This window comes from Hemicordylus capensis, chromosome 1, assembly GCF_027244095.1.
Source record: "Hemicordylus capensis ecotype Gifberg chromosome 1, rHemCap1.1.pri, whole genome shotgun sequence".
Lineage (NCBI taxonomy): Eukaryota > Metazoa > Chordata > Lepidosauria > Squamata > Cordylidae > Hemicordylus > Hemicordylus capensis.
Genome location: NC_069657.1, coordinates 294865318 through 294877699, shown reverse-complemented (window position 1 = coordinate 294877699; position 12382 = coordinate 294865318). Strand labels below are relative to the sequence as shown.

Below are 12382 nucleotides of genomic sequence, written 5' to 3'. Positions count from 1 at the left end.
TTAATTTTAGAGAACTTGATAGGGCCCTGAAGAAAAAGAAATAAACTAGGATAGTGTGCCCAAGGTTAGTACATCATAATTCTTCCTAAATCTATCAGTGATTGATTGATTAAGTGCCATCAAGTCGGTGTCAATGCTTATCGAGTGCCATCAAGTTGGTGTCAATGCTTAATTCTGAGGAGACGAGCAGAAAGATGTATGGTTGGTTAGGAATGTGCTCTTTTTTGAGGCTTATGAGAATGGAGTAAATGTTACTAGTTCACAGTACATTGCCAGACTGGGGCTTAATAGTAAAGAACCAAACCTGTGGGGCAGAGGATTGGCCTTCAAGTATAATTTTTCTACAGTTCCTAAAAGATGGCTACCATTGGATAGGAATGTGCCCCGAACTGGTTATCTCAGTTTGGCTTGAATCCAGACTGGATTCTAGCCACCCTGGGTGGCTTGGGCTCAATCAAGCTGGGGCCAGTTCAAGTCCAGAACTGGGGGTATACTTGTTAAGGGGGAACTGATTGATTAAATGCTGTCAAGTCGCTGTCTCCTCTTAGCGACCACATAGATAGATTCTCTCCAGGATGATCTTTCTTCATCTTAGCCTTTAAGGTCTCTCAATGGTACATTTATTGCTGTCGTAATCGAGTCCATCCACCTTGCTGCTGGTCGTCCTCTTCTCTTTCCTTTAGCTTTCCCCCCAGCATTATGGACTTCTCAAGGGAGCTGGATCTTCACATAATGTGTCTGAAGTATGATAGTTGGAGCCTGGTCATTTGTGCCTCAAGTGAAAATTCTGAATTGATCCATTTGTTTGTTTTCCTGGCTGTCCATGGTATCCTCAAAAGTCTTCTCCAGCACCTAAGTTCAAAAGCATCAATACACTGGTATATAAAACAGGGAGTTTTCACATTGTATACAGATATCCCCTAGGTTTTTAATTACACAAGATATGCAAGAATGGCTGTGACTCCTGTGTGAGAGAGACTTGTGCTGGTGGTAGCTCAGGGCCGGGCTTTCTCTGTAGCTACTCATGGGTTGTGGAATGCATTCTTCTCAGAAATTTGTGGTTTAAATACATTACTGGCCTTTAAGACTTATTTGTTTCGTTTGACCTTCCTTTTAAAATCATTTTGTTTTTAACTATTTTAAATTGTTTGGATCGTTTAGTTTTTATGTTTTTAATTTTGATTTCTGAATGAATTTTTTGTTCTGGTTTTGTAAACTGCCCAGAGCCGTTGGATGAGGTGATCCAGAAGTGTAATAATCAATTAAATAAATATAACACTGGAGAAAGATGCTTGTTTGGGATAAAACTGCATTGTAGAAGTTTGAGTTTAGTATCTACTCATGCAGTGGCTGACTTTTTCTTCTCAAAATTTTAAGGGCAAGGTTGAGGCACAACCATTCCTTTGTAAAACTTCTGCTACAAGGGAATGGAACCTGCATCAAGCTGCTGCTGCTGCTGCTAATAATAATAATAATTCAATTTCTATACCGCCCTTCCAAAAATGGCTCAGGGCGGTTTACACAGAGAAATAATAAATAAATAAGATGGCTCCCTGTCCCCAAAGGGCTCACAATCTAAAAAGAAACATAAGATGTTGTGCTGCCTTGGCTAATCATTTTGCCAGAGTGAGAAGGGGCGAGCTTGAAAATCTCATTCTTTTCTTTGAAGGATGCAGGAAAATTTGTCATGCCAACACTGTCAACATTACAATAGCTTGCCTGATGTCCCAGAAAGGTTTCTTTACCTGTCAGTGTCCAACAAGCAAAAATCTTATAAAGGCTATTCTGCAGTCTGCCTACTGTCAGAAGTAAGTTTAGACACAAAACTATTTTTAACTTTGTCTCTAGTTGGGACATAATGCCTCAAAATTACCCCACCAATTTTAACAAACGAAGGAATAAGAATCCTAATCATTTAATTCCTCAATTTTCAGTTCTTTTGTTTCATAGCACTAAACACTCCTAAGGAAACACTTACTGGCATTTGCATGTGACAGTTTAAAATGAAAGAATGTTAATAACTAGTGACAAAGAATCAAGTATCTAATATTCCTCCAGAGGATAGTCTGAGACGGGAGCATAGTGTTCAGCTCATTATATAATATGATAAAATTAGATTGTGAACAGCAGCAATATTTTTAAACCTGAAAAGAAAGAAATAAGTGAACAAGCAGCAGCATTTGCAGAGATGGTGGATGTCTTCAGACATGTGGAATCATGTCTTTGCAGGACATTTGTGAGCCTGTCTCCCCTTGCTCAAGAAGAGCAGAAGTCTTAAAGTTCTGGTCTTGGATTAGAACAAACCGGGATTTGACATGCAAACCCTACAACTCGATGTTTATTCTTACTAGAGTTTATGAACAAGCCAGGATATGAAATTGATCCCAGTTTCATATCTCGGCATGGCCATAAACTCTAGTTAGACAAAGTCAGGTTTGGATGTCATGTCAAATATCAGTTTGTTCTAAATCAGGACTGCAAGTTTAAAATATCCTCCCTTCACATGAGCCTGAGGCTTGTGAACAACACCGTGATTAAAACTTGGTTCTGTGTGATGTCTGAACTGGGCTAGTGGGTACTTCTTTAATGACAATTCTGGGCTATTTGCGACTTTCTCTAGGAAAATTAGCAAATACATTTTCACCTGTGTTCTTTGTCCTGTACCAAACTGGGGGTTAATAGGTTTTCCTGATGCACGTTGGTCTTTTAAAATCTGGAAAATATTTTAAATGTGCAGTAGTCCAAAGGGTGAGGAATACCTTCTTAATGGAATCTTTGGCACAAGGGCTCCCTCCAGATGTGTTTAGGTAGGTTTTGATCTGATGGCTGACAAATGTTAATTCTAGTTAGGTTGTTAACGTTACCAGCAACCAGTAGTCTAACTTCTTAGGTAGGGTTCTTGAATCTTTGGCTTTCTGTACTGCAGAATTTAAAGACTGTTCTTGTGATGTTCTGAACTGTCATATTAAGATGTCAGTCCCAAGAAGAGGGTACTACGTTAGACTGCAGTGGGGTTTTTGAATGTTCCCTCTAAATTTAAATCAGCAACAATTTCCTTGCATTTATAAAATCAGGACGAGGGCTAGTTTAGAACCTAGGTGCAGGATATTATTAGAATAACATATAATCCCCCCGTCTTCAGTCTGAAGTGGTACAGTCCTAGCAGGCTGTATCACGTGATTATCTCGATGTGTCTCAGTTGAGACATAGACTTTGAAATAATGATAAGACATCTCTCTAATTTTTCAGCAATATTTCCTTTTTCAGTTTGCAGAATCTCACTATCATAACATCCCATATATTACCCTTCCTTGGAGTTATTCAGAGCAGTATAATATTGGTAACAATCCTATTAGGGAGACTAGTCTGAGAGAAACTGGCTTGGCAGTTTTGTGACTAAGCAGAGATTTGTGCTTGGGTGTCTTCAAGCAAGGCCCAGCACTCTGTCAAATACACCACACTGGCTCTGAGATAATAGCCTAATTGACTGCTGTAAGAGCAAAGGATAAAAAAGAAAGTCTCTCTTGGATAATGTGAGGATGGTGTAGGGGCTTAAAACTGACGACAGAACGCTCACTGTTACAAAATGGTTCAACTTGCACACTTACTGGCAGGTTGCACCCTACTCTTTCTTTAATTCATGAAATTATGGACATTATAAGATACATTTCTCTTCTAGCATGGGAGAGGGGTTTAATTGGAGGAAAAGTTCAAGGCCCCCCCCCATTTTTTTTATTTTTTTTTAAGCATGTTAGGCTCAAGGTCAACTTCCTTTAGAATAGAAAAGTATTTTAGGAGATATAATTAAAATTTCTCCAGAAGAAAAAGTTGTTCTTCAAATCAGATACCCACCATATATTTGTAGATGATCTGTCTCCTCATCTTTCTGATATATTTGTGTCCAAATACTCAGTGTTGGACTAAACTAGGTAGATGTGACTTTATTTATGTTATTACCCTGACATGCTTGCTTTTTTACACATAAATAACAAGTGCAAGAATGTTATATTAAGACTAGGGGCAGGGGAGACTAAGCTCCATGATCTCAATCTAGATCAGGCTTCCAGCAAGTGCTAATTGCTCTTGAAAAAAGGTTCCAATGAAATCTGCCCCCCCCCCGTAAATGTCACCACTGGAAGGCCCAATCTGTACTGGGCCCTTGGTAGCAGGCTTGAAGCTGTTCTATCTATCTATGTATCTATTTATTTCTCTTGAGACTTACCCGTGGCTAATCCCATGTGTGGCAGCTCTCGCAAAAATTAGCAGCAGCAGCCGATTAGCCACGGGGATGGGGGAGAAAATGGCGATGGCGGCAGCAGAGAGAGCAGTGAAGCCTCCCTCTCCAGCCCGCCTGCCAGCCAAAAGGCAGAAGCACTGGGGGGGTGGTGGTGGCAGGGGGTGGATAGGGTGGCGCAGCCTCCCTCTCTGGCCCCACCTGCTGGGCACAAGGCAGGAGTGCCAGGGGTTGGAGTGTCAGGGGGGACAATGGGGGCAGGGAATGGGGGAGAACTAGAGGTGCAGATGCTCTGCGCCCAGCCCAGCTAGTTTATCTTATTTGCCACAGTCCATATTGGGACTTCTTGTGCATTATAACCATGAGCAGCCATATCAGGGCCAATGAAGTTATTAAAGTATGGTCCTCAGACATACTGTATAGTTTTACAGTTTTATGGCCTATAATATATCCTTAACACAGGTTTTGGTATATTTGTGGGACCAGAATATTAAGTCTTGTCACGGTTACAAGAGTATGCACAGAGATGGATCTCGCCCATATCACCAATCCTCTGTGCCTTAGTCTCTCCATGCTGGAGAAAGCAATCTCTTTTGGAGAATACAGTAGTATTATCTTCTGTTTGTTGCTCAGATTGTTCTTCAGAGATCACGGTAGCAATATAGAGACTAAATCTCTCCCTTGTGTCTCCCTGTGCACCTGAGGTATGCTTTAATAGGTGTGGAAATTATTGTGCCTTTTTCTTTAGGTATGGTTTCAGCTTTGTGGCCAGAATCCAAACTGCTGCCTCAGGCATTCCCAAGGCCTTGAATCTGCCCAGTGGGACTCATGACTCTTCTTTGAACAACATGCATACTGTACATTCTGCTGTATCACAAACTGGTTTTGAAATTCCCCTGAGTATTTTGGTGTGGACAGAGTGTGTATAGTGTGTTACAAAATCCCAGCAGAGATTGTAGAGTTGGTTGCACAGTTCTCAGAACTGTGGCCAATATCTGTGGTGCTATATCAGGAGACCCAATGGATGTTGCATCTGGGTTCAACTCTCAGCTGTCGCTGCACCTGCCCATATGGATAGGGCAGGTGCAGCTCATTCTCACTCTACTTTTTCTGCCCTGGCTGCCTTGCCCTCCTTCACCTAGCATTAACTCCAGGCATGCATGCTGGTTATTTGCCCAATTCCCTAACCCAGCCAATGGCCAGCCCATGCACCTGAGGCTAACACAGTGGTGAGGCAAGGGAGAGCAAGGCAGCCAAGATGGAGCAAGAAGAGTGGGGACAAGCCACACCTGCGGCTTATTTTCCACCCCCACCCCCACCCCAATACAGCGTACAGGCCACCATTGGGCTCTAAACAGTAGTCATGAGCATATTGCTGTCAGACGGAGGAAAGGAGTAAATCTGGTAATAGGAATAGCCATGATCTTAAGCTTGCAAGTTGCTTATGTTATGACAATATAAATCTTGGAAAGCACTTGGTGTGTTAAAAATAAACTCTGCATGGCAAATAACTGCCTGCAGGGAATCATTAAACAACCTCGTAGTAAAAAATTCAAATGCGTGCTTCAGGATCTACAGGTGTGTCAACTCTGAAACAAGACTCCCACCATTGCTTTATATTGGGCACTCAATTTCCCATTAAGCATTGACCTGGAGACATCGCTTTAGGATCTTGGAGGCCACAAGAAACTATGCACTGGCAGGGTCTTCTGCCTTGCTTCACCAGCATTCTCTCACCCAGCATCCATGTTTTGTCTCCTGCCTATAACGGCCATGATCTGCTTGCCACAGCAGATGGGGAGAACAGTGGATCAAGAATGATTAGAATAGTGGGCAGGAGTTGCTACTGCTGCTCACACTCTTTCGAGTTTGTCGCTATGTCAGGGTGAGCACCTGACAACCCTGTTTTCTGTTGCTGTTACAGTTGGAAACTGAGGGCAGACAACTGTTGCATATTGTCGGCCAAAGTTAGTTAAGACTTCCTGATGGCCAGGATTGGATACTTCCACTTTCAAGTCACTCTTTAGCATGCTGTTGCAAACCTAACTTGGTGCTGTCAGCCTCTGAAGAACATTTTGGCCCATTGACCATTCATCACTGGAATCTTGGGAGGAGGAGGCTATTCTTGGGTCAAGGAAATAGGCCCTTAACTGATGTATGTTAATCCATGACACACGAGTTTGTTGGTTTTCATTCATTTGTGGTGATAAAATGGAGCAAATGCCTGAACTGTGTTTTCCCCCCCTCTCTAGATCATACATGTCCTCTGGTGGTACTACTTCTCAAAGCTCATTGAATTTATGGATACATTCTTTTTCATTTTACGGAAAAATAACCATCAGATCACTGTTCTTCACGTCTACCACCATGCAACTATGCTGAACATCTGGTGGTTTGTTATGAACTGGGTGCCTTGTGGCCACTGTAAGTAAACTTGTAACTCTTCATGGGGACCTGTGTGTGTTTCCTGAAAGAGCTGTGGGTGTGTGCAAAGTGTGCTTCCCAGAGAAACATGGTTTGCTTGGAAGTTTACAAGAGTGACATCACAAAACTCATGCCTGTTCTTGGCTATAATTTATAAACAAACTTCAGGCCCACAGGCAGATATGTTGTGGTGAGAGAGTGTAGAATTATTGTAGAATGTAAATACAGGTACCCTAATCTGTTTATGTTTTAAAAATAAGTGCTTCTCAGTTTTAGGTGTCCTTGCATGCATTGGCTAAAACCCTGGAAGGTGAGAGGAAAAGTCCTAATAAGCAGTCTATACAATACAACCTCTGTGCATTTTTATTTTATATCTCCACAACAAAATGGGCTGAAGATTATTTTCCTCTTCTTTTGAAATGAAAGCTCAACATTCAGAGAGGAACCTAGCATATCCTTAAGAGGGTCAGGTCACCACAGCTCACAACGCTATGGCCCTGGCCAGCTTGAAGGCTTGCTGTGTGTACAATTTCTAGTAAAGAGAGCTCAAAACCTAAGTTTCTGGCTGCTAATGGGTGCCCATTCCTTTAATTTGTTGCATTACACAGAGTGGCAGTAGCAAAAAGCTAAACAAGGCCTTCCCCCCCCCCCCACCCTCATGCAGCTTGCCGTGTGTGTGTGTGTGTGTGTTTTTTTTTCATAGCTTTGAATCTTGCCAAATGTTACTTCTCTCCTGCAGTGTTGCTTGGGTTGGGTGCATGTGTCGTTTGTGCCCTGAAAATAGGAAAAAACTCCTCACAAGACCATTCTGTGTACTGTGAGAAATTGCTAAAGCAAAAACAAAAAACCACCAACCTCTACCACATGACACTGGCCCTACATGGGGTCCATATCATTTGAAAATGTTTTTCCTATAGCTTGTAGGGGCAGTCACCACATCAGTGGTATCTGGAATGCAGAAAGCAGCTGCAGCTGCCACACCCATTCAGCAAAAGAGAAATGTTAAGAAGCAGTGATCGTACTTGGATGCCCTATCTGGACCAGGAACCATGCACAGAGACTTACATGCAGATGCACATCTGGATGTCCATCTGTGCTGAGAAAACCCATTCAGATGCAGAGCATCCAGTGCAGCCTTTGTTCAAACTGTACTAAATGGCTCTCTTCCATCTGCGTTGGTATGTGGAGGGGTGAACACTCCCTAACCACTGTCTCGGGATGAATGCGTGTTTGTTTCACACAACTGTATCTGAACTGTGAGGGATACAGTTGTGAGGGGGCTGAGGATCTCTTGCAATTTGTAAAGTAAAGTGAAGTGTGCCATCGAGTCGGTGTCAATTCCTAGCAACCACAAAGCCCTGTGGTTGTCTCTGGTAGAATTCAGGAAGTGTTTACCATTGCCATCGCCCGTGCATTGTGAGATGATGCTTTTCAGCATCTTCCTGTATCGCTGTTGCTCGATATAGGTGTTTGCCATAGTCTGGGAAACATACCAGCGGGGATTCGAACTGGCAACTAGCTTGCTAGACAAGTCATTTCCCTGCTGCGCCATTAGGCTACTACCCTGCAATTTGTAGCTTCCTCTCAAAACCCAAGCTGGGTTTGGGGAGGGGCTCATTACAATTAAAGCAGGTGAACCCAATTTATGTAGCCAGTGTGACCTCAGATCACCATTTCATAGCATTTTCAGCTCATCTAAAAATGTTTTCTTCATCATTACATTTTGACTAACAAAATAAATATCATCTTAAAGATTTTTTTTTTCTTTTGAGTAAATAAAATGTATTTAACCTCTGTTTTTCAAGGGTGTCATTTGAAATCTAGAGTTGTCTTCTATTCAGGAAGATATGGAATACAACTTAAATATCCTAGACTAATGTGTGTGTATATTTTATTTATTTTTTATTTGATTGTTCAATTGTTATACCACCTTTAATAAATCATCCCAAGGTGGTTTACAAAAGTTAAAATACAATAAAATTCCATAAAAATAATTTAAAACCTTAAAAATCAGTTAAATAGTAAAATCCACCACCCCCACCCCCCCAAAAAAAGACAGCAAAAACAGGAGAACTGAGGGGCCTGGTAACCCCTAAGGAATGAAAGCCTGAACAAATAACAAGGTCTCTTGTTGTTTTTTAAAAGAAGCCACAGATGTCAAAGAACAGACATTCACTGCATTCAGAGCATTCCAGAGCCTGGGGGCAACAGCAAGAAGGCCCTGTCCTGTGTGCATGACAATTTAGTCTCTCTCAATGTTGGCACACACAGCAAAGTATTCCCTGATGGCCTTTGTTGGGCAGGTGCGGGGAACCCTTGGGAGCAGGGGGTCCTTCAGGTATCCAGGGCCCAAACCATTAAGGGCTTTAAAGTTAATAATAACTAGCACCTTAAATTGGACTCGGAAACAAATTGGCAGCCAGTGCAGCTTTTTCAAAATGGGTGTAATATGCTCTGAGTGAGCAGTTCCAGAGAGAACCCTGGCAGCTGCATTCTGAAGCCACTGAAACTTCTGAATATTCTTAAAGGGTAGCCCCATGCAGAGTGCATTGCCGTAATCCAGCTACAATGTGACTGAGGTATAGATAGCTGTGGCCAGATCTGCCTTCTCAAGAAAGAGCTGTAGCTGGCAAACTAGCCGAAGGTGTGCAAAGGCACCCCTGGCCACTGCCTCCACCTGAGCATCCAAAAGCAGAGCTGGGCCCAGCAACATCCTAAAGCTGCACACTTGCTCTTTCAAGGGGCATACAACCCCATCCAGAGTTGGTTGAATTGCCTTATCCTGATTGGCTCTTCTACTGACCAGCAGCACCTCTGTCTTGTCTGGATTCAACCTCAGTTTGCTCAGTCCACACATCCAGCCCACCACTGTCTCCAGCCCCCAGTTCAGCACATCCACTGCTTCCCTAGGATCTGATGTCAGAGAAAGGTAGAGCAGAGTGTTATCTGCATATGGGATGTGGGTTTGGGGCAGTATAAAATATTGATGACATTTCAATCCAAGCCCCCGATAACCTCTCCCAGCAGTTTTATGTGGCTGTTAAACATCATGGGGGACAATACATAGCCTTGCAGGACCCCAAAGGCCAAGGAGTTGAGCAGTCTCTTCATTAAATTAAAAAAGGAAGGACCATTTCTCCCCACCCACCCTTTTGTGTTTTCTATTCATACTGTATTTAATCCGAGTTGAAATTTTTTGTCAAGAGTTCAGCTAGATCAACTTCATGAGAGGGAGAGAAAGGGAGGGGGGCAATTGTTAAAATCACTTTTGCTGCAGTCATTATTGTTACAGAGGAATGTTACAGGTTTTCTTCTTCTTCTCATTTTTAGCCTATTTTGGTGCCACTCTGAACAGCTTTATCCATGTCCTCATGTACTCCTACTATGGATTATCGGCTGTTCCATCCATGCGTCCATATCTCTGGTGGAAGAAGTATATCACTCAAGGGCAGCTGGTGAGTTGCTTTACACCTCTGTTCTTCCTTTTGGGGCTTGAAGCAGCTTTTCCCAAACTGAAGCTAGCAAGCACTGTGTGGGGAAAGATCAAATGCCCTTCTGTAAGCAGCTCTGTGCAATCAGGGGACCTGGGAGTAGCCTGCAGTGATAACCAGAATTTTTATTCTAGCAATGAACATGCAGTGCAGGCTTCTGCTCTTGGCCTGTGTTGCTGCAATCCTGGGTGATAGAAGAGGCTCTATAGCGGATTAAAGCCTTTGTCTCAAGGCAAGCTCACGTGAGGGAAAGAAATGCTGAATCATCCCTGCTGAGCTGCCTGGCTAGGCTTCTCCTAAAACTATTCTGTATCATCGGTAGGTTCAAAATGCTGCCACCACCACCTCTTTTGTCTACAGAAACTCTCTGGGCTTGGGGTGCGATAACCCAGAAAAAAACCCTCAATTAATACAGTTAAGAATACTTAGTGGGCTTACAAAAATAGGTTGTCTTCATGCATGCTTAAATGTTTAGAGCCTTTGGAAACATCCTAGGTAGGAATAGGCATAGGCTAGTGTTTCTTATTTTAATTACGTTACAAGTAAACAATAATAGAGCAGTATCAGGAATATGCAAAAGCACACACACCAAAGAAATATATCATCCCTAACGCAAAGTCTGACTAAACCAACTTCTCCCTTTACTAAACTTCCCAAAGCCATAAGTCCTGGCTCCTTGCCTTGAACTCACCAAATTCCTGATAAGAATTCAAGCTTCCTGCCCTCCTATCTTTCAAGAATCTGCAGAGTTATTCTCCTGCAGCCAACCTCCATGGCCACATGTCCTTCTCAGCACCTCCAGCCTAGTTTCTTCTCTACAAAGAACTCCCTTCTTCCTAGCAACAGCTCTCTAGGTCCCACCCACCTTGTGTGCTGTTTGGCTGAGCCCTGGAGCTCACCAGCCTGTCAGTCAAGACAAGGGTTCATTTCCAATTAACTCTTTATAGGGAGAGGAGGCTGATCACTACAGGCTGATCAATACTTTTTTCAACACTTATTAGAAATACTAAACATCACTTGTACAGGGCAATCAGTGCCACTCCAGCCCTACTTGGAGAGGAGGATGGAATCCTGATGCTAGCCTTTAAAGGGGCATTATACCAACTTCTGTGACAGCCAAATACTAGAGGCAATTAAAAAATCTTTGTATTCCTGCCCAGAGATACTAATTTGGAAATGGCTCAAATGTGCTGTGATGGTGGTTTTTCTGTTTTATCATATGCCAATTTGTTTTTCCCCATTACTTTACAGATTCAATTTGTCCTGACAATCTTCCAGACAAGCTGTGGGGTTGTTTGGCCTTGTGCATTTCCTATGGGATGGCTGTACTTCCAGATAGGCTACATGATCTCCTTGATTACCCTTTTCACAAACTTCTATATTCAGGTAAATTAAGTTTACTGTAGCTTGATCCCAGAACAGAACAAGAAAGCTTATTCTTCCTAATATCTTATTTTGAAATTAATTTTGAAATCTCATGTATGTATCACATTTCTATGCTGCCTAGTATGTGCATCTCTAGGCAGTGTACAAAGTTAAACATACAACAAATGTAAAAACAGTATAAAAACAGTTGAAATTCATAAGACAGAATAAAAGCACATTGAGCAGTTTAAAATGTTCAGTTAAAAGCCTGAGAAAACAGGTGCATATTGAGAGTCTTCCTAAAAGCAAACGGAGAAGGAGATGCTCTCATTTCAACAGGAAGCATATTCCAAACCCCCAGGGCAGCCACAGAGAAGGCCTGGTCCTGACTCACCAAATGAGCTGGTGGCAACTGTAACCCAGCCTCCTCAGATGATCTTAATAGGCGACAGGGTTCTTGACAGAGAAGGCGCTCTCTTAAGTACCTGGACCCAAGCCTTTCAGGGCTTTATAGATAATAGTTGCAAGTGAAGAGACAACAGTCCCATGGTGCTGTAAACTTATTTATTTAAGCCCAACGCATTTCGACAAGCTCACATTAGTAAGATAGCAGCAAGTATGCTCCATCAACTTTGGTAGTCCAAGATATTGTTTCCTGTTCTTGAAGAAAGGTGTTTTTTTTAACAGGATTACGGTGGATAAGATTTTGCCCTTGAAGAAGGCTTCGGCCGAATGTGTTGGGCTCAAATAAGTTTACAGCACCATGGGGCTTTTGTCTCTTCATTTGCAACTGTATTTGGTGCTTTTCATTTTTCTTCACCTACCTTTATAGATGATAACCAGCATTCTGTATTTCTCTCAGAAACAT

General features: G+C 42.4%; 1 protein-coding gene across 6 annotated transcripts in view; it reads left to right on the top strand.

The window, feature by feature from the left end:
* The window catches only part of ELOVL5 (ELOVL fatty acid elongase 5), a 78271-nt gene that overhangs the window by 58368 nt on the left and 7521 nt on the right, over positions 1-12382 (top strand). For all 6 annotated transcript variants that reach the window (XM_053286375.1, XM_053286372.1, XM_053286373.1 and 3 more), the window contains 3 exons: positions 6487-6658; positions 9989-10113; positions 11401-11535. In XM_053286375.1, coding sequence (XP_053142350.1) covers positions 6487-6658; positions 9989-10113; positions 11401-11535 — 432 coding nt within the window. The remainder of the gene's footprint in view (positions 1-6486; positions 6659-9988; positions 10114-11400; positions 11536-12382) is intronic.